The 22,279-nt window shown below is 37.9% G+C and overlaps 1 protein-coding gene across 1 annotated transcript in view; it reads right to left on the bottom strand.

Moving 5' to 3' along the window:
- The window catches only part of BLTP2 (bridge-like lipid transfer protein family member 2), a 258,947-nt gene that overhangs the window by 159,171 nt on the left and 77,497 nt on the right, over positions 1–22,279 (bottom strand). The window contains 3 exon segments of the mRNA XM_053706196.1: positions 12,270–12,475; positions 17,037–17,319; positions 17,724–17,887. Coding sequence (XP_053562171.1) covers positions 12,270–12,475; positions 17,037–17,319; positions 17,724–17,887 — 653 coding nt within the window.

Here is a 22,279-nt window from a genome sequence, read left to right as displayed (position 1 = left end):
AAGCCTATTGGCTGATTGCATTAGCCAATAGGATTTTTTTCAACCTTAATTCCGATTGGCTGATAGAATTCTATCAGCCAATCGGAATCTAAGGGACGCCATCTTGGATGACGTCATTTAAAGGTATCTTCATTCAGCAAGAAGACGTGGGTGGAAGAGGATGCTCCGCGCCGGATGTCTTGAAGATGGAGCCGCTCCGCGTCAGAAGGATGAAGATAGAAGATGCCGTCTGGGTGAAGACTTCTGCCCTTTTGGAGGACCACTTCTGCCGGCTTCCTTGAGGACATCTTGCCGCTTGGATGAAGACTTCTCCCGGTAAGTGAATCTTCGGGGGTTAGTGTTAGGATTTTTTAAGGGTGTATTGGGTGGGTTTTATTTTTAGGTTAGGGCTTTGGGCAGCAATAGAGCTAAATGCCCTTTTAAGGGCAATGCCCATACAAATGCCCTTTTCAGGGCAATGAGGAGCTTAGGTTTTTTTAGTTAGGGTTTTATTTGGGGGGTTGGTTGTGTGGGTGGTGGGTTTTACTGTTGAGGGGGTTGTTTGTATTTCTTTTTCAGGTAAAAGAGCTGATTTCTTTTGGGCAATGCCCCACAAAAGGCCCTTTTAAGGGCTATTGATAGTTTAGTTTAGGCTAGGGTTTTTTTATAGGGTATTTTGGCTGTAATTAGTTTAAAGATCTTGTAATTTGTTTTTTATTTTCTGTAATTTAGTTGGCTTTTTTTGTAATTTAACTAATTGTATTTTATTTATTTAATTGTATTTAATTTAGGTAATTGATTTAATTGTAGTGTAGTGTTAGGTGTTAGTGTAATTTAGGTTAGGTTTTTTTTTACAGGTAAATTTGTATTTATTTTAGCTAGGTAGTTATTAAATAGTTAATAACTATTTAGTAACTATTCTACCTAGTTAAAATAAATACAAACTTGCCAGTAAAATAAAAATAAAACCTAAGCTAGCTACAATGTAACTATTAGTTATATTGTAGCTATCTTAGGGATTATTTTATAGGTAAGTATTTAGTTTTAAATAGGAATTATTTAGGTAATAATTGTAGTTTTTCTTTAGATTTATTTAAATTATATTTAAGTTAGTGGGTGTTAGGTTTAGACTTAGGTTTAGGGGTTAAAGGGATACTAACCCCTCATTTTTTCTTTCATGATTCAGATAGAGCATGCAATTTTAAGCAACTTTTTAATTTATTCCTATTATCAATTTTTCTTTGTTCTCATGTTATCTTGATTTGAAAAAGCAGTAATAAAAGGTTAGGAGCCGGCCCATTTTTTAGTTCAGCACCTTGGTAGAGCTGCTGATTGGTTTGCTACATTTAGCCACAAATCAGCAAGTGCTACCCATGTGCTGAACAAAAAATGGTCTGGCTCTAAAGCTTACAGTATTGCTTTTTCAAATCAAGATAGCATGAGAACAAAGAAAAATTTATAATGGGAGTAAATTAGAAAGGTGCTTAAAATCTCATGCTCTATCTGAATCATGAAATTAAAAAAATGGGTTTAGTATCCCTTTAATACATTTAGTATAGTGGCGACGAGGTTGGGGACGGCAGATTAGGGTTTAATAAATGTATATAGGTGGCAGCGATGTTAGGGACTGCAGATTAAGGGTTAATAATATTTAACTAATGTTTGCGAGGCAGGAGTGCGGCGGTTTAGGGGTTAATATGTTATTATAGTGGCGGCGATGTCCGGAGCGGAAGATTAGGGGTTAATAAATATAAATGTAGGTGTCGGCGATGTCGGGGACGGCAGATTAGGGGTTAATTAATAAGTGTAAGATTAGGGGTGTTTAGACTCGGGGTTCATGTTAGGGCGTTATGTGTAAACATAACTTTTATTTCCCCATAGGAATCAATGGGGCTGCGTTACTGAGTTTTACACTGCTTTTTTGCAGGTGTTAGACTTTTTCTCAGCCGGCTCTCCCCATTGATGTCTATGGGGAAATCGTGCACAAGCACGAACAACCAGCTCACCGCTGACTTAAGCAGCGCTGGTATTGGAGTGCAGTGTGAAGCTCAATTTTGATCTACGCTCACTTCTTGCCTGTTAACACCGGGTTTGTAAACACCCATAATACCAGCGCTGCAGGTAAGTGAGTGGTGAGAATAAACTGCAAGTTAGCAATGCACCCCTCTTACCGCAAAACTCGTAATCTAGGCGATAGTGTCCATACATGGGATAATAGACGATATCTATTGAATAGTAATTCATCTAAATATCTCTATAGCTTGCTTTATATTTTAATATTGTATTGATAAATTGATAGATATAACTGGTCATAGGTGATATTCAGCTACTACATAAATATAATAAATGTGTATATAAAGATTAACAGACCAGAATTTAGGAATATTTTATAATGAGATTAAATATTAATTTTTAATAATAATATTGTTGTCAAATTTATAGATATCTCAATAGTGATATTTTGGGGTACACTAGTAAGATTTAACATCTTACTGGAGTTTATTGACAAAATTCTGCTATATAAATTGTAGATATCGCTGACAATAGTTTTATACTGCTATTAATTATTGATACTCATAATTACAATACGTAACACGTTGGTGGCAACTGCTGCTGATAAATACACCAACATTACTGGAGGACACTCCTGAGACATATCAACACTAATAAAGCAAAATGTAATCCCTGAAACAGCAAGCAAAAATAATAAGGCTAAAATGGACGAGCAAGGTACATCTGATGATGAAACTATTCACTTGAAACATCCATCCACAGAATAAGTAATGTAAGAAAGAACAAGCTGTCTAAACTTGAAACGGCATTGATCCATAAGAGAAATATCATTACAGATTACAAACATTCCCAAAAATAAAAGTCAAGCTGAGGAGAAAGAACTTTCTGAAAAGTGATTCTCCCATCAAGTCAGTGAAGAACAACAGAAAACTGTTGTTAAAAATACAGCTAAAGAGAAAACATGGAAATTGACTCAAAATACGTTCCATTAATGGAACTAAGAAATATCCTGAAGTCTCATAATCATCAAAAGGAGTTCCCAGAACTGTGAGAGTAAGTTCCAAAGGAAGAGGCACAAACAAAAGGATTGCCTAGAACAGGGATGGGGAACCTTGGCACTCCTGATGTTTCAGAACTACATTACCCATGATGCTTAGCCACTCTGAAGTCCAGTTGTGCATCATGGGAAATGTAGTTCTGAAACATCAGGAGGGCCAAGGTTCCCCATCCCTGGGCTAGAAGGACAAATTTAGGAACTGGAGTTGGTCCATTAAAAATAGGAACATGAAGGAAAATATCCTTCAAATCAATCAGAAACATAAATGAACGCTGATTAACTAGGATAACAAGGGACCAAAAGGATACAACTTAAAAGTAGGAACTCTGAGAAACCTGATAAAGTTTTGAGAACTAAAATAGGCCATAAAGTTCCCTCTTTCCTAGGAACAAGAACAAATTGTATTAAAACCTTATTCCACAAAAAAACCCTGAAACCAGCAAATCACCTTCTAGGTTCCAGGAAAATCGCTGACAGAAAAGAACTCCTATCCATGTAGGACCTTTCAGAAAAGAAGCTATAATAACTTTCATCAAAGGAAATGTTGGCTTGAAGCCCATCCTGTAACTGTAGGTAAAAATTATTATAATCCAGAAATTCTAGGCATAATGTGACTATGTCCTATAAGAAAGGAATAACCTACCATATAACAGAAAATCACAAGAGGAAGAAGGCCCACAAGAGGCAGCTCTCGAAAAAACATAATTTATGCTTACCTGATAAATTTATTTCTCTTGTAGTGTATCCAGTCCACGGATCATCCATTACTTATGGGATATTAACTCCTCCCCAACAGGAAGTGCAAGAGGATTCACCCAGCAGAGCTGCTATATAGCTCCTCCCCTAACTGCCATTACCAGTCATTCGACCGAAAACATGCAGAGAAAGGAAAACCATAGGGTACAGTGGTGACTGTAGTTTAATGGAAAAATTACCTGCCTTAAAGTGACAGGGCGGGCCGTGGACTGGATACACTACAAGAGAAATAAATTTATCAGGTAAGCATAAATTATGTTTTCTCTTGTTAAGTGTATCCAGTCCACGGATCATCCATTACTTATGGGATACCAATACCAAAGCTAAAGTACACGGATGACGGGAGGGACAGGCAGGCTCTTTATACGGAAGGAACCACTGCCTGAAGAACCTTTCTCCCAAAAACAGCCTCCGAAGAAGCAAAAGTGTCAAATTTGTAAAATTTGGAAAAAGTATGAAGAGAAGACCAAGTTGCAGCCTTGCAAATCTGTTCAACAGAAGCCTCATTCTTAAAGGCCCAAGTGGAAGCCACAGCTCTAGTAGAATGTGCTGTAATTCTTTCAGGAGGCTGCTGTCCAGCAGTCTCATAGGCTAACCGTATTATGCTACGAAGCCAAAAGGAGAGAGAGGTAGCCGAAGCTTTTTGACCTCTCCTCTGACCAGAATAAACGACAAACAGGGAAGACGAAAATCCTTAGTTGCCTGTAGATAAAATTTCAGGGCACGGACTACATCTAGATTGTGTAGCAGACGTTCCTTTTTCGAAGAAGGATTAGGACACAAAGATGTAACCACAATCTCTTGATTGATATTCCTGTTAGTGACCACCTTAGGTAGGAACCCAGGTTTAGTACGCAGAACTACCTTGTCTGAATGAAAAATCAGATAAGGAGAATCACAATGTAAGGCAGATAACTCAGAGACTCTTCGAGCCGAGGAAATCGCCATTAAAAACAGAACTTTCCAAGATAACAACTTGATATCAATGGAATAAAGGGGTTCAAACGGAACCCCCTGTAAAACATTAAGAACTAAGTTCAAACTCCATGGTGGAGCAACAGTTTTAAACACAGGCTTGATCCTAGCTAAAGCCTGACAAAAAGCTTGAACGTCCGGAACTTCTGACAGACGTTTGTGTAAAAGAATGGACAGAGCTGAAATCTGTCCCTTTAAGGAACTAGCGGATAAACCCTTTTCTAAACCTTCTTGTAGAAAAGACAATATCCTCGGAATCCTAACCTTACTCCATGAGTAACTCTTGGATTCGCACCAATATAAGTATTTGCGCCATATCTTATGGTAAATCTTTCTGGTAACAGGCTTCCTAGCCTGTATTAAGGTATCAATAACTGACTCAGAAAAACCACGTTTTGATAAAATCAAGCGTTCAATTTCCAAGCAGTCAGCTTCAGAGAAATTAGATTTTGATGTTTGAAGGGACCCTGGATCAGAAGGTCCTGTTTCAGAGGTAGCGACCAAGGTGGACAGGATGACATGTCCACTAGATCTGCATACCAAGTCCTGCGTGGCCATGCAGGCGTTATTAGAATCACTGATGCTCTCTTCTGTTTAATTCTGGCAATCAATCGAGGAAGCATCGGGAAGGGTGGAAACACATAAGCCATCCCGAAGGTCCAAGGTGCTGTCAAAGTATCTATCAGAACCGCTCCCGGATCCCTGGATCTGGACCCGTAACGAGGAAGCTTGGTGTTCTGTCGAGACGCCATGAGATCTATCTCTGGTTTGCCCCAACGTCGAAGTATTTGGGCAAAGACCTCTGGATGAAGTTCCCACTCCCCCGGATGAAAAGTCTGACGACTTAAGAAATCCGCCTCCCAGTTCTCCACTCCCGGGATGTGGATTGCTGACAGGTGGCAAGAGTGAGACTCTGCCCAGCGAATTATCTTTGATACTTCCATCATTGCTAGGGAGCTTCTTGTCCCTCCCTGATGGTTGATTAGCATCAATACAGTTAGTACATAAATTTCTATTGGGCTCCACTTTGGCTTTAGCACATATAGCACAGATATCTTCCTCTGAATCAGACATGTTTAACACACTAGCAAATAAACTAGCAACTTGGAAATACTTTTCAAGTAATTTACTATAATATGAAAACGTACTGTGCCTATAAGAAGCACAGAAAAAGTTATGACAGTTGAAAATTAATAAACTGAAAAGTTATAGCATCAAATCTTTGTAAAAAACACAATTTTAGCAAAGGATTGCTCCCATTAGCAAAGGATAACTAACCCTGATAGCAGAAAAAAAAATAATACAGAAATAAACGTTTTTTTTTTATCACAGTCAACTACAATCTCACAGCTCTGCTGTGAGTGATTACCTCCCTCAAAACAAGTTTTGAAGACCCCTGAGTTCTGTAGAGATGAACCGGATCATGCAGGGAAGACAATAAACTTCTGACTGAATTTTTTGATGCGTAGCAAAAGCACCAAAAAAGGTCCCTCCCCCTCACACATAACAGTGAGAGAGATCAGTAAACTGTCATAAATTAAATAAAACGACTGCCAAGTGGAAAAAAATAGTGCCCAAAACATTTTTTCACCCAGTACCTCAGAAAATTAAACGATTTTACATGCCAGCAAAAAACGTTTAACATTAATAAATTGAGTGTTATTAAAAAGCCTGTTGCTAGTCCCTGCAAATTAGGCTAAAGTTTTATGCATACAGTATAATTCCAGTGAAGTGCCATTCCCCAGAATACTGAAGTGTAAAATATACATACATGACAGCCTGATACCAGTTGCTGCTACTGCATTTAAGGCTGAGTTTACATTATATCGGTATGGAAGAATTTTCTCATCAATTCCATTGTCAGAAAATAATAAGCTGCTACATACCTCTTTGCAGATTAATCTGCCCGCTGTCCCCTGATCTGAAGTTTACCTCTCCTCAGATGGCCGAGAAACAGCAATATGATCTTAACTACTCCGGCTAAAATCATAGAAAAACTCAGGTAGATTCTTCTTCAAATTCTACCAGAGAAGGAATAACACACTCCGGTGCTATTATAAAATAACAAACTTTTGATTGAAGGTATGAAACTAAGTATAATCACCACAGTCCTCTCACACATCCTATCTATTCGTTGGGTGCAAGAGAATGACTGGTAATGGCAGTTAGGGGAGGAGCTATATAGCAGCTCTGCTGGGTGAATCCTCTTGCACTTCCTGTTGGGGAGGAGTTAATATCCCATAAGTAATGGATGATCCGTGGACTGGATACACTTAACAAGAGAAAGTATAATTTGTGAAAAAGAGGTAAAATGTAGGTTCCTAGATTGGGTAAGCAATTACAAAACTGATGAAAATAGGAAACCCGCTTAATGAAAACAAGGTCTTCCTAGGAAAGAAACATATTTCTTAACACAATAGACAACAATAGAGACTGATAAAGGGAACATCTTTTAAAATTAAAAAAAAAAATGACTTAAGTCCTGATGTGGCCTTTTCCTAGGAAATAAATTCCAAAATGGCCTCAGGAACAGGGAAAACAAACTAGAGAGAGGAAGTAGAAGTAGAGGTAAACAAATCAATTGTTTTTTTTTTACTGGTCAAGGGCATTGTACACCTAAAATACTTAAAACCTCTTTCATCAATGAACAAGATGTTCAAACAGAAACATAAATGTGAGTAGTATTCAACTTCTGATCATCAGAAATGATCTATTCTTCAGAAGACAAGTCTGAGCAGAAAATTAATATATAAGGGCATCCTAACCTGGACTGATCCTGTAGGAGTAAAAAAAACACCAGATAATATAAATGTAGTTAGTACATACCAAATTCTGTTGCACTTACTTGGCGAAGACATTGTTACCAAAACTTCAGTAATTGTTAAGACCACTGTATCTTTAAAACCTGAAACAAAGTCTGTAACACTCCCTTGTACATTAGAAACAAAGGAAGGACAGAATCCTTTATAAAAAAGATAGCATTAGCTTGTACAAAATGCGCAATATGAACTTGCAAAATATACCTTTAATTAGAGAAAATAAAAGACAAATAGAAATAACTCTGCTTCAAGAAGCACTGACCGATTGCTGTACCTGCTAGAGAAAAGAACCAAAGTATGAGCGCACGGTAGTCTGATGAACGAAAAAAACAATAACATTGACGCTGCCAAAATCCAATGAGTAGCGCCTACAACACTTGCACTTTAAAAATTTGCCTTCCAAAAACATTGAGAGCACACACAATCTACATAGGAACATGCTAAGCTGCCACTCCTAGAAAAACTGTTTTACTGATGTCTTTCTGCTAAAAGCGCTGACTAGCCTGCTGCTTACTAGTGAACGTAGAGGCAAAAAGTAGACTGGGATACACAAGAGGTAAGAGGGATTAAAAGCTTATGGAATGTTGGGTATCTGTGTCTCCTCCTAGTGGCCAGGAGTTGTATCCCAAAGATAATGGCTAGTGGACTCTCACCACCTTGCAGCTGAATGGAATGCATAAATAAGGATATATCAGACTGAAGCATACAAAAATCAGATGGAAGAAAACAAAAACTGCTGTCTGATACAGAAGTCAGAGTGAGATAATTCCTGTAGGGAAAGAGAGAACATATATATATAAAAAAGTTAATCTAATTACTTATCACAGAGCATATACAGGAAAACATAGGAGAAAGCTCTGTACCAGAAATCCTCTATAGTAGGAGGCAAGGTAGGAGTTCATACAAATGGAGCTGAGACGGGTAGAAAAAAAAAAAAAATCAGAGCAGGGGAAAGCTATCTTTTCCATACAAAAAACTAAAATTCTGGACAATTTGAATTTTCTTCCTTTCTCTTTGTGGTATCTTTTTATCGTCAGCCAAGGTTAAGAGGTTTGCAAACTCGGACAAACCGTTTTCTGAATAGCCCCCCCCCCCCGGCTATTAAAACAGGAATACATCTCTTATTTCACTTTTTGTACAATACATTGCATTTTAGTCATTCTTTGCGAATATATTTCATGATTAGACTTTTACACTGCTGATTTTATTTGTTTGTTCATTGTCATCTGACACCTTTTGCACCAAGAAGAATTCCTTGTATATTTTTTTTACACTTGGCAAATAAATGATTCTATTCTATTAAGCCCAATTTTTTTTTTTTCATGATTCAGAAAGCATATCATTTTAATTAAGTTGCCCATATATCTTATAAAATTTGCTTCATTCTCTTGGTTTCCTTTGTTGAAAATCTTATCTAGGTATGCTCAGGAGCATCAATACACTACTGACAGCTAGCTGGAGACATATGAGCCAATGACAAGAGGCATATATGTGCAGCCACCAATCAGCAGTTAGCTCCAAGTGGTACATTGCTGCCCCTGAGCATACCTAGATAAGCTTTTCAACAAAGGATACCAAGATAATTATGCAAATTAGAGACTAAATTTGAAAATTACATACTCTATCTAAATAATGAAAGTTTAATTTTGCCTTTACTGTCCCATTTACAGTAACCCATTGATCTCCATGCTTTCATTATAAACATAAGAGAAACATTAAAAGGGATACTAAACCCAAAATACTTCTGTCATGATTCAGATAGAAAATACAATTTTAAACAACATTCCAGTGTACTTCTATTATCTAATTTGCTTCATTCTTTAGATATCCTTTGTTGGAGAAATAGCAATACACATGGGTGAGCGAATCACACGAGGCATCTGTGTGCAGCCACCAATCAGCAGCTACTGAGCCTATCTAGATATGCTTTTCAGCAAAGGATAGGAAAAGAATTATGCAAATTAGATAATAGAAGTAAATAAGAAAGTTGTTTAAAATGACATGCTCTAGATGACTTCCGGTGGGCGGACCTAGAAGAAGGCAGCAAGAACTTTTAGCTCTGCAGAAACCCTCATTCAATACCTGAAAATTTGCCTTTTTCTCTAAGCCATCTGCATCTCCCTTGACAGGCAAGCTGTCCGGGAACCTTCAGCAGATAGAAGCCTCTCAAACGCTTCTCCCCTGGAAGTCAGTTTAAAAGAAAATCCATAAGGGATTGCAGCTATGCACAGACTCCTTGATACGGTTCCAATGAATATCGCTATACCAACTGAAGATAGACAGGTACAGGACGTACTCACTACTCTAAAAGCTCTTCTTCTTCCAACATTCATTAGACTGGAAGCAACCATGCAGAGCCTATTGACTGAGACGCAGGCTCTTAAGCCGCCATCTTTGTTGGCTGAACGCCACCATCTCCCAGAGGCTCGACTTTGCGGAGATGCTAATCCAGCTGAGACACGGACACTTATGAACCTAGAGCAGGACAAACAAGAAGTGGAAGTTGCCGCAGGGTCCTTTAAACAAATGGGACTATCTATTGCCTCTAGTAAGCAAGCAACTGAAAGCTTACACTGTGGGACTGCGACTCCACATGGAGTACGGCATCTCTGGCGTAGAGATAGTGACCAGCAAGAAACGGATATGGCCTCACCTTCTCCACATATGCGACTCCCATATTATCAGCTTACCTCAATCCATGAGTCCTTCAATACTCCAGGTGGATCTAACGCCGCATACAGTGACAGAAATGATCGCCCCATATCCGGAACTAGACAAAAGCCCACCCAACCAGCCGGTACTCCGAGAACAAACAGCCTTGCTTATATACAGATTTCCTTGGTCAACACCGTGAACTCTTTTCATGAACATTTCTATCGTGAGATCGGGCAGATAGTCATTGGGGAGAAGCTGCTGTGTCCCTGCTGTCCTACCGGAGTTGGTTAATATATGAACTTATGGAGGTGATGCTGGTTGCACGGTATTGGGACACACAGGTTTATTTTCATGAATACAACTGGACATACTTCTGTTACAAATTGTTATGCAGCATTTCTTAAAAGTGTCTGACCCTGCTCCCACATACCATCTTTCGTTGTGCTAGTCTAGGCAGTGCAGCTGGTAGCGGGTAATGACTTTTGCTTGCGAGGTTGTCTCCTGAGAGTTCACTCTTTGTTTACTATTGTTCTGTTTTTATTAGTGTTCTGTTTATATAGTTTTAGTTTGTTTATTTATCAGTCTAAGGGAATACACTGATGAATCACTGGTTTCTCATCGTAGCCACATATTCACTTGGAACTGAGCATATTAACTGTTGATGTGATTACTGCTTTAATCTCTATCTAAATCATGTTAACTCCCATCAACCCTAGTCTTGGGTAAGTTTATAAGGTAGGCATAGCAATAATGGAATCTATCGTTATTGTTCCTAGCCCCATGTTAACAATGTGCTTGTCTGCTGGAGAGGAGGTATATGACTTGTTGTAAACTTGAATCTTGCTGTGCAAACAAGAGATAATGCCAACTACAGTATGGGTTATGCATTCATGTTGCTATGTTGCTTATCCAGACAAAAAAACATATATACAAATAAGATATGCCTGCATGTAATAGTGCTGTTCCTGCCTATACCTTATTGATCAGCCTATGGTCTCCTTGGGCTATGAATGTCAGGACCACATGCTTCTGCCCAAGTTTTTGGAATAGTTCTTTTAGAATCCTCCACGTGGATACTGCTGCACTGCTGTCACAGGTTTACTCCTTAATGCTCACATAGACCATGGTAACTAGTTCACAATAGATCTTTGTTTTACTTGTTCATTATATCAGACGTAGAAACACATTTTATCATTTTTTCATATCATTATTGAAAGTTTTTGTGCAGCGTTATAGCGGGAGGTTTTGCCTTTTCTATTACAATTGCCACTAAAACCAATATACACGCTTATTTTGTGCCGCAACACCCTCACCTTCAATTTGAAAGGCGTGTGCATGTTGACCTTCAACATACTGTTTACTGTATTAATTGCTTGGGTTATATCCGTACAAACATTTTCCTTCACACTCACTTTATGTAGTGATAGGCGACTGCTCAGTGGGCCAAGAGACATAGGTTTAGAAATTCAAACTGCTGTTACATTAAGATAAACATCCCTAACTGGCACTACACTACAATCTGCATGGCCCCCAGACTAGGGATCTCTGTACTGGTGGTTTTAATTTATTAGACAGTTGGGGGGGTGGGTAGGGGGTTAGTTGGGGATACTGTTAAAAGGTAAAATGAGAGAGCTGAGTATATGTGGACAACAAGATTGTAAGCGGCATTTGAAAGATGTAAAGTGCTTCATGTGTACTGACATTTGTCATATATCGCTTTCATGGACTACTGCTATGTCATGCACAATGTTACCTCTGTATAGATTGAATCTTTACTGTATTTGTGAATGTAATTTTCATAGAATTATCTGGAAATGTTGTTTGATGTCTCCACAACTTGGCTCTCAATAAAAAGAAATTTAAAAAAAAAAAAAAATGACATGCTCTTTCTAAATCATGAAATAAAAAAAATTGGGTTTCATGTCCCTTTAAGTTTAGAAAACTGTAAATGCAACAGTTCTAATAGAATCCTATTTATGTAGCAAAATAATACTGTCAAAATCACTGACACATACCGCTAAAGACTGGATTGTGGTGTGATACGTCAGGAGTAGGGTGGAGATGAACACTATGGGTTCTGGGATGTTCTGAGCATTGCAGCATAGTTCCATCTTTTCAGTGATGGACTTCAGCAGAGAGACAGCCACGCCATGCAAATTCACATTGCAGCTTTCAGCGCCTCCTCCAACAGTGAATAAGTCTATCCGAACCTGTGAAGCACCTGCAAAAAAATAAAAATAAGGATTTTATAATAAATCACTGACAACAAATGGAAAGGTTTCATTACCAAGGAATTCATACAAAAACAGTGTGGTTCATCTGCTAGGGTAAGCAGATAAAAGGTAAAGCTGCTATCACAAAATCCAGGGGTATCCTAGAATGATAAAGCCTGAAATTAAATAATATTAATGAAACAAGGTTAGAAGACCATGAAGGTGTTCTGTCGGATTTTGCTCCCTTGTCGGAATTTGCTACCTTCATGAGCGCATGTTCAGAATTACATAATCAAACGCCACATATATGATTGAAAAGAATGTGTGGAATGTGATTACGTAAATAAAAGCATGCGCACATTAAGGTAGAACATTTGAACGGACAGACTGATTATCCTCCCCCTTTGATTGTCAAAGCAGTGTCCACCGACATGCACGTATGCGCAGTTCAAGGTAGCAAATTTCGATTGTGTTACCTCATACAATCCACAACGTTTTAACTTCACATAATATGCACATTAAATTTTATATATTTATATGTATATATTTGATGTGCATATTATGTGATGTTAAAAATATTGTGGATTGTATGAGGTTATCATTGAAACTTACTACCTTGAACTGCGCATGCACTACCTTGAACTGCACATGCTGGTGGATGCCACTTTAACAATCAAAGGGAGGATAATCCGGCTGTCCGTCGAAATGTGCTACCTACATGTGCGCATGCTTTTAATTACATAAATCGCATTACACACATTGTAGCAAAATCCTACAGGACATATGCATCAAAAATCACTTGTGGTCAATGTAAGCAACTACAGCGATATTGTATTATTTTCAGCCACCAGGAAAGCTTGACTACCTATAACGTCTTGATACTGCAGAATGGTGCAACAGATCACCCAGACAGCCTTTCCCAGGGGCCCATTGGCAAGGAACCAGACTGCTGTCCCACACGGTTTCTCACAATTGATATTGGCAGTAACATGTGCCCAGTTGTGAACTTGAATTTAGAGGCCCAAGCTGCGTTTTACTGCACCACTATTTGAGGGATACCATGATCTTCTGTGGGAGAGGTAGCAGTTAATTTGAATGCGAAGATCTAACCCAGTGCTGAAGGAAATAAAGGTGGTAAGCTATGAGTAGTAAGAGTAACCAGAGACATGTTGTCTGTTTGCTGGAGGAAGGGAGATAGTCACAGGACAATGGCAAAAGTGGATTGAGTAAGAATAGTCTAGAAATGTACAACCCATCTATAATTTTGAAAAGCAACAAAAAGAAATCATGAATTGCCCTCCCACTGGGAGAATTCATGGAATTTGCAAGGTTTCTGATACGTACTGGGAAAAGAATGATAAGAGCAGCTGGATTGAGGTAATAACCACAAACTTGAAGAGATGGAAAATCCTAGCGTTTGTGAAACGCTAGGATTTACCATTGTAACAAATAAAGGGGACTTTCATTCATTTAGTATAAAATACTTCATTCTCAAAGCCCCTTTATTTGTTAGCAGTGTTCGCAAAACACGGCACCAAGCTGGATTTCCCGCACGGCTATTGGCTAAGAGGTGGAAACGTCACCTTTCAGCCATATAGCGTTCTGCCGTGGGCTGCCTTTAAAGTGAAAGTAAATCCTAGCATTTTTTAAACAAATAAAGGAGACTTTCATTCATGAAGTATAAGATACTTCATGTAGAAAGCTCCTTTATTTGTTTTAACCGATTGACGTTTTTAGCTTATACATACATGTTATGATGGTAAATCCTAGTGTTTCACAAATGCTAGGATTTACCATCACTTTAAGCTGTCCAATAGCAAAAGTGGAGATGATGTAAGTGTTGGGGTGAAAAAGATGGTGGTAGTTATGAACTGACTGGTTCAACATACCAGACAACAGTGTACAATACTTGAGGGATATATGAAAGAGCGAGAAAAATAAGTCAAAGTGAAGGTAAAATTTAGCTTGTTTTTCTCAGAAGATTGAGATGGTGGGGCAGAAACATTGGTAGTACTCTTCAGATTGGAATGGAAAAATGACCTAATGTTTTAATTATATCCTCTAATTTTAAATGGGCCAGAAATAAATAACTTCCTGCTATCAAAGGGCAGGTAGTATAAAAATAATTTATAAGCAACATCCAATGATTTAGTGATCAAAGTCTTTGCTATCGAGGTCTGCATTATTGTATTACTAAGGCTAGGCAATGTTGCAGATGAACAGTGTGGCTGGAATAACTCAGATGTTCCCCACTGTAGAAGGGCAAGTGGTAGCCACATGGTGGCAAAAGATTTAAATGTTCTTTCAACTCCATATAGAGGACTCCTGTCTAAAACCATTGGTATTTTGAAAGGTAGAATGATGTAGCAGAGCCTCTGCAGTGTGAATGGCTAATAAAGTCACAGCTGCATCCATCTTCTGGGGAAAAAAATCCCACAGGCGTTGACTGTGCAATGGATTAAGTGCAAGAAAAACCTGATGGTTCTTGCAGTTAATACCTTTACTTTGAAAAGAGGAAAGAGATGGCAACATGGACTTGAGAACAGAGAAATGTTGGGCATCTGTCAGTTCCGAAGATAAAAATATGGAATACTGCAAGTGTTTGAAGGAGCGGATAACTGAATAGAAAATACTTGGTGGTAACAAAGGATAGGGGGGCTAGAAATCGAGTGTTCTTTATCCAAAAAGTGTCTTGAGAAATTTTTATATTGGCATGTAAAGTAGGTAGTACGGAGGGCCTGCTGTTATTAAAGATCTCCCAGAGATCTAAGAGCATGCATCTAATTGTTGCAGATCAAGAACTAAGGGCATGCACTCAAAAGGTGGGAGAACTGACAAGCTGGACTAGCATGGATAATGGAATATGTGAGTCAGCCAAATCTTGTAATGTAGATACCTGAGAGGAATGAGGGTGTAACTTCTAGTTGAGTTCCATAGACTTTTGGATTGAGAAATGCACTATCATGAGTTTCCTCTGTGGGCAGCAGGCAGAGTAAATGCTTGTTCTGAACAAACCATGACCATGCAAGATTTTCTCAGGGGTAGGGAGAGAGAGGAAACACAGATAAGGCTGGATATTTTGAGTTCACCTTTCACTTTTTTAGGAGACCCTCTAATCTTAGTTAAAGGGACAGTTCACCCAAAAACTTTCTCCCCTTTAAATTATTCCCAATGATCCTTTTAACCTGCTAGAATGTATTAAATTGGTTGCAAGTAGCTCCTTTACTCATATTTCAGCATTTGAAATAGCTGATTTAGCTTGTGGTTTCCCAACCTATGCTGAAAGTTTTGATACTGGCGTATACGCTATTGACAAGCCTAAGTAAACACAGCCAGCAGAAGTTACACTCTCAGTGGGGGGCATGATAATTAAGTAATAAAATGATAATTTTCCATTGTTCTCTCTATGTATTGAGCTTTGGTGTTCCAGACAAATATAAGATAAGGAAGCAAGTCTGTTTACATAAAAGTGATAACATAATGAGATCTGATATTACCTGAAGCTCAACCCATTGTAATAGGCTGTGGTTTCAAAGCACAAAACCAGCTACTTCAGATACATAAATAAACCTGAAAATGCAATTTCTCAAATATTTTATGCTCTGCAGTTGGTATAACAAGTCATTTAAAATACATTTATGGAAAAACAATTTTACAGTGTACTGTCCCTTTAAAGGGAATTGAAAAGTTGCATTAATCAGGGAAGGTAGAGAAGCCAAATCACAAAATTACAGAGAAAATTAGTCAAAGAATATCTTAAAAAAGTAACTAAGTAACATGCAACAAGACTGTAAACCGTACACATTGCAACAGGAGCACCATTTAGTGTATAGATATTGCCTCTGGGTATAGACAATAGACTAAGCATTAGAGTCATGTTTTCAAAGGAGATAATGTATTGTGCCCAGTTGGTGCTTGTGAACACAGTATAATGCTGTATAATTGATAGAGATAAGGAATACCCAATACCTTGGAGCAGAGGTCTGTGGGTGTATACAGTCTTGTTCCAGAGACCACATTCAGTAAGGGGACACAAGATTTGAACTCTGTATAAAGGCACTGTGTACCACAACAGTCCTCTCCATGAAACAAAGAGGATCAGTGTTTTTAGCAGTACACCGGGTATATAGAGCCAAAAGAGAGACTACGGAAAGGTTGCTAAACTCCCACAGAAGCACCTTTGTGCAAACAGAAACTATAAAAAAAATAAAAAAAATGGTAGGAGAAGGAGGTGGGTGGAAGGTAGAAGGGCTTTCCATTTAAATTTTACTCAAAGTTTCTGCTTTTCTAAAAATGGTGGCTTGCTGTTAACTCATTGGTAATGAATCTTTTTCTGCTTCATGTGCTGTTAGAATTAATTTTATAGAAAAATGGAAGAGAAAATAAAAGCTGAAAATGAAAAAGGGAGATTGCAAAATCACTGATGAAAAACAAATAAAATGCTTGGAATGCACGGCATCACAATGAGGTTATAATGCGTCTTACCAATGTTTATACTAAAGGAGCACATATTTGTAAATAAACTGACACAGCTAAAGGCACGGTCTGTGTGAAAATGAATTTTCTTACCCACTAGGCTGGACAATGTAAACAAGTTCACTTCCTCCACACGGAGATCCAGTTTCCATAACAGGGACATTCTATCTGGTTTATCAAACACAGCAGTTGAAGACGGAAGGCTGGGTGAAGCTGGTGAAGAATACCGGCGAGCTGAAGCAAGAAGACTCAGCACACGTGAGAGGCATTCTGCACAGGTCTCTGAACACTCTATCTGTAAACCTTGCACAGTGGATTCTATAAAGAGAGTGTCAGCCTGCACAATGCCTGCTCCCAGTGACTTGTTATAGCTGCCCTGAAAAAAAAAGGATCACAATCACATCACAGAACGGTGAACAAGAAAAGTGCAAACCTTCTTCTTTAGCCTGATTGTGATAGTACAGATTTGGCAATATATCTAAAGATAAAACTAGCTGACAAAAAGAGCATGAAACAGTGGATAAACTATAACTAGAAATGTTAAATGTTGACCAAGTGTTAACAGAAAATCAGAAACAAACAAGTAGTTCTCATAAATGCAATACAACATTCCACAACAAAGTAAATCAGTATAGAATGCTATAAACCTAGTGCTTTAGGTGTGATATAAATTGTGCTGTAATGTTTAAATATTTTGTGTATGTTATACAGTAAAACAAACATTACACTCCAGATCTAAATATTGTGCAACATAAACCTTCTCAAGCTTGTTAACCTCACCTGTAGGCTAAAAGTGTCAAGAACAAGTGCTTCTCCCCAGATGTGTGTGTTTGGCGGATGAAGAGCCTGCTGGATGTGCGAGTCTTTTCCCACGCGCCAGCACAGGTGACTGACAGATAGCGTGGCTCTCTGATGCAGATTCTGGGTAAGCAAATGTTTGAACTCTTAAAAGAAATAAAAAAATAAAAAAATATGTACGTATGTCAAAGCAATATTGCACTACAACTGGGGTGTCTGCAACTGCGTCAGTAACATATATATATATATATTCTATTACTATGTTATCACTGATTTAGCTATAAGCATAGCATACAGACAACTAGTTGCAAAAACTGCAGTGGTGATTGGCCTACTGCTGTATCAGCAGGGAGTTGTGTGTGCATTAAAAGCTGTCAGTCAAGCCATGGTAACTTTGAAAAGTAATATTTTTGTATACAAGTCAGGATATTTACTTTAGGGGTCTGACTTTAGCAAAAGTTTAATTGCAACAAGGATGTGTAATCACTACAAACCTAGAGGACTTTGAAGTTAAGCTGTACAATAGTTTCTTAAAATCTATATGGCGGGAGTGTTTTGTTACATGAAATCCTATATATGGCACAATCAGATTATTCAAACACAGCTACAGCCTAAAAAGTTAAAAGAAACACTAAAGTCAAAATTAAACTTCTGTGATTCAGCTAGAGCAGTGTTTTTCAACCAGTGTGTGACAGCACAGTACAGTGTATATATATCCTGTATTAGGCTACAATGTGTGATTTTGTAAAAAATCAAATTGTTCGTGTTCTCTCTCTCTCTCTCTCTCTCTCTATATATATATATATATATATATATATATATATATATATATATATATATATATATATATATATATATATATATATATATATATATATATATATATATATATATATATATATATATATATACACACACACATACCTACACTTTATGAGGCAACATCTTATACTGAGCATGTGCAAGATGTCATAAATCTTCTAGAGCTGGCTTATTCAGTGAATGCTAAAAGAAACAGGAAGTCAGTTTCTGACCCATGCTCAGAAGAGACAGAATGCAACTTAAAGTTCTCAGCAACCTTATCTCCCTGTGGACAGCGGCTACACTGAGAATTTTGCAAGAAATCAAGTAATTGTTTCTTTATAGGTTAACTTTGCTTTAACTTTTTTTTTTTTTTTACTAAAGGAGCACTGTTTGATATCCCTTTAAATCTGCAAGAGTGGTGGATTGTTAAAAAAAATATATTATTTATGCTTATCTTAATTTCTCTCATGGTGGTGAGAATCCATGAGCTATTACTCATAGGAATTCCACTCCTGGCCACAAAGAGGCCAAGAGCCCTTACCCTCCCAACTCACTGGTAAATTAGTCTGACCTATAGCCAAGGAAGGAAAATAAGAAAGGTAGAAAAGGACAAGAAAAAAAGGATTATTCTGTATTTCGGCGCTGGACTGTCATTGGGCAGGGTCAGACTGATATGCTTCAGGATATTTTTTCTCTGTGAAAGGGCATAGTGTGCTAAAAGACTGTGCACCCTGAGGAGTTATTATAAAAATGGACATGCATGGAAGGTTTTTTCCAGCTTCTGTTCTATCTCATGGAGTGCTGTTCTTTCATTGAATTTTATGTAAATGCTCTTGGGTCACCCTAAGAGTAATGGGGAAACCAGACGTGGACTCCATGCACACTTGCCCTTAGAGAGATACAACTGCACCTCACTGACGAGGCCCATAGAAGGCCGAAACGATCGTCTGGGGTTGTTGCTTCCCTTGTTCAGAGAAGAATTGCCTGGTATTTCGGCGCTGGACTGTCATTGGGCAGGGTCAGACTGATATGCTTCAGGATATTTTTTCTCTGTGAAAGGGCATAGTGTGCTAAAAGACTGTGCACCCTGAGGAGTTATTATAAAAATGGACATGCATGGAAGGTTTTTTCCAGCTTCTGTTCTATCTCATGGAGTGCTGTTCTTTCATTGAATTTCAAGAAAAAAAGGAGCAGAGGAAAAAAAGAGGTGCACACTTAAAACTGCTGCTAGAATAATATAGAAATCTAGTAAAAGAATGGGTGGGTTTTGTGGACTCTCACCAACATTAAATAAATGAATTTATCAGGTAAGCATAATTTTTATTTTTTCTTTCATAAAGTTGGTGAAACCCCACACGCCATTACTCCTGGGAAACTAATACCCAAGTCTACGAGTAATGAGGTCAGGACAAAATAATTTTAATTATATACATTTTTAAAAACAAAACCCTCTTTCTTTAATATTTTATGACCAGAAACTACTGCTTGGATAACTTTTTCCAAAAGTTCCTTCAGAAAAAGCAAAAACATCAAAAAGAAAGAATTTGGAAGAGATATGCAAATAAGAACAAGCACTCATAACTGTGGTCAAACATGCAGCTGTCAGCTTGTAAAGCAGATAAGCTACCTGCTAGGCAACACTGGCATGGACCCAAGAAGCTGCCTTGCAAATTTAATCAACAGAAGCCTCATTCTAAAAAGCCCAGGGGAAAAAAAACAACTAGTAGAATAGGCAGTAAAATGTTAAAGAGGAGGCTAACCTGCCTCCAAGAAAGCTATGCAAAAAAAGCTTCAGTCAGGAAGCCAACAAAATAGCTGTTGTCTTCAGACCCCTTCTAGAACCAGAAAAATAAGAAACAAACTAGAGGATTAGATGAAATCCTTAGAAGCCTGCAAATAAAATTACAAAATCCTTACAACATAAAAAATATGAAGAAGCCTCTTTTGGATTAGGACAAAAGGAAAGCAAAACAAATTCATGATAAAAGTTGTCTAAAAGACACCACTTAAGCAACTAAATTAAACTAGATCTCACAACCAAAGAGGCCCACAGAAAAGAAAAAAACAATTCAGAAATTCTTCTAACAAGAAACAAAGTCTTCCAATACAAAAACTGAGTATCAAATAGAGCATAGGCCCAAAAAAGAGCAACCTGCAATATTATTAGAACTGAGGTTCCAAAGAGGAGAAAGTTGGTTTACCACTGGCTTGATCCTGACTAAAGCTGGAACAAAACCGAGAACGTCAGAAAGCTTAGCAAACTAGTTGAGAAAGTGAAAAAGCCAAAACACTGTCCCTTTAAAAAAAACACAACTGTCTGATAAACCCTTATCCTAACCATCCTGAAGAATTCAAGGAATTCTAAGAGAGTGTCAGCTAAAACCATGCTTCACACACCAAGAAATAAAGGCCTTCGAAACCCTTTGAAAAGCCTCAACAAAAAAATCAGAAAAAACTTTTTGTCTAAAAAATATAATTTATGTAAGAACTTACCTGATAAATTAATTGAATGCTTAGTTTCTTTCATGTAATTGGCAAGAGTCCATGAGCTAGTGACATATGGGATATACAATCCTACCAGGAGGGGCAAAGTTTCCCAAACCTCAAAATGCCTATAAATACACCCCTCACCACACCCACAATTCAGTTTAACGAATAGTCAAGCAGTGGGGTGATAAAGAAAGGAGTAGAAAGCATCAACAAAGGAAATTTGGAAATAATTGTGCTTTATACAAAAAATCATAACAACCATAAAAAAGGGTGGGCCTCATGGACTCTTGCCAATATGAAAGAAATGAATTTATCAGGTAAGTTCTTACATAAATTATGTTTTCTTTCATGTAATTGGCAAGAGTCCATGAGCTAGTGAAATATGGGATATCAATACCCAAGATGTGGAGTCTTCCACTCAAGAGTCACTAGAGAGGGAGGGAATAAAAATAAAAACAGCCGTATTCCGCTGAAAAAATTAATCCACAACCCAAAAAAATAAGTTTATTTCATTTTTTAAAGAAAAAAAACTTAAAACAAAAGCAGTAGAATCAAACAAACAGCTGCCGGAAGAACTTTTCTACCAAAAACTGCTTCCGAAGTTGCAAATACATCAAAACGGTAGAATTTAGTAAATGTATGTAAAGAGGACCAAGTCGCCGCTTTGCAAATCTGATCAACTGAAGCTTCATTCTTAAAAGCCCACGAAGTGGAGACTGATCTAGTAGAATGAGCTGTAATTCTCTGAGGCGGGGCCTGACCCGACTCCAAATAAGCTTGATGAATCAAAAGTTTCAACCAAGAAGCCAAGGAAATAGCAGAAGCCTTCTGACCTTTCCTAGGACCAGAAAATAAAACAAATAGACTGGAAGTCTTCCTGAAATGTTTAGTAGCTTCCACATAATATTTCAAAGCTCTTACCACATCCAAAGAACGTAAGGATCTTTCCAAAGAATTCTTAGGATTAGGAAACAAGGAAGGGACAACAATTTTTCTATTAATGTTGTTAGAATTCACAACCTTAGGTAAAAATTGAAAAGAAGTCTGCAAAACTGCCTTATCCTGATGAGAAATCAGAAAAGGAGACTCACAAGAAAGAGCAGATAACTCAGAAACTCTTCCAGCAGAAGAGATAGCCAAAAAGAACAACACTTTCCAAGAAAGTAGTTTAATGTCTAAAGAATGCATAGGCTCAAATGGAGGAGCCTGTAAAGCCTTCAGAACCAAATTAAGACTCCAAGGAG

This window comes from Bombina bombina, chromosome 3 (assembly GCF_027579735.1).
Source record: "Bombina bombina isolate aBomBom1 chromosome 3, aBomBom1.pri, whole genome shotgun sequence".
Lineage (NCBI taxonomy): Eukaryota > Metazoa > Chordata > Amphibia > Anura > Bombinatoridae > Bombina > Bombina bombina.
This window is presented reverse-complemented; position numbering and strand designations above follow the sequence as displayed.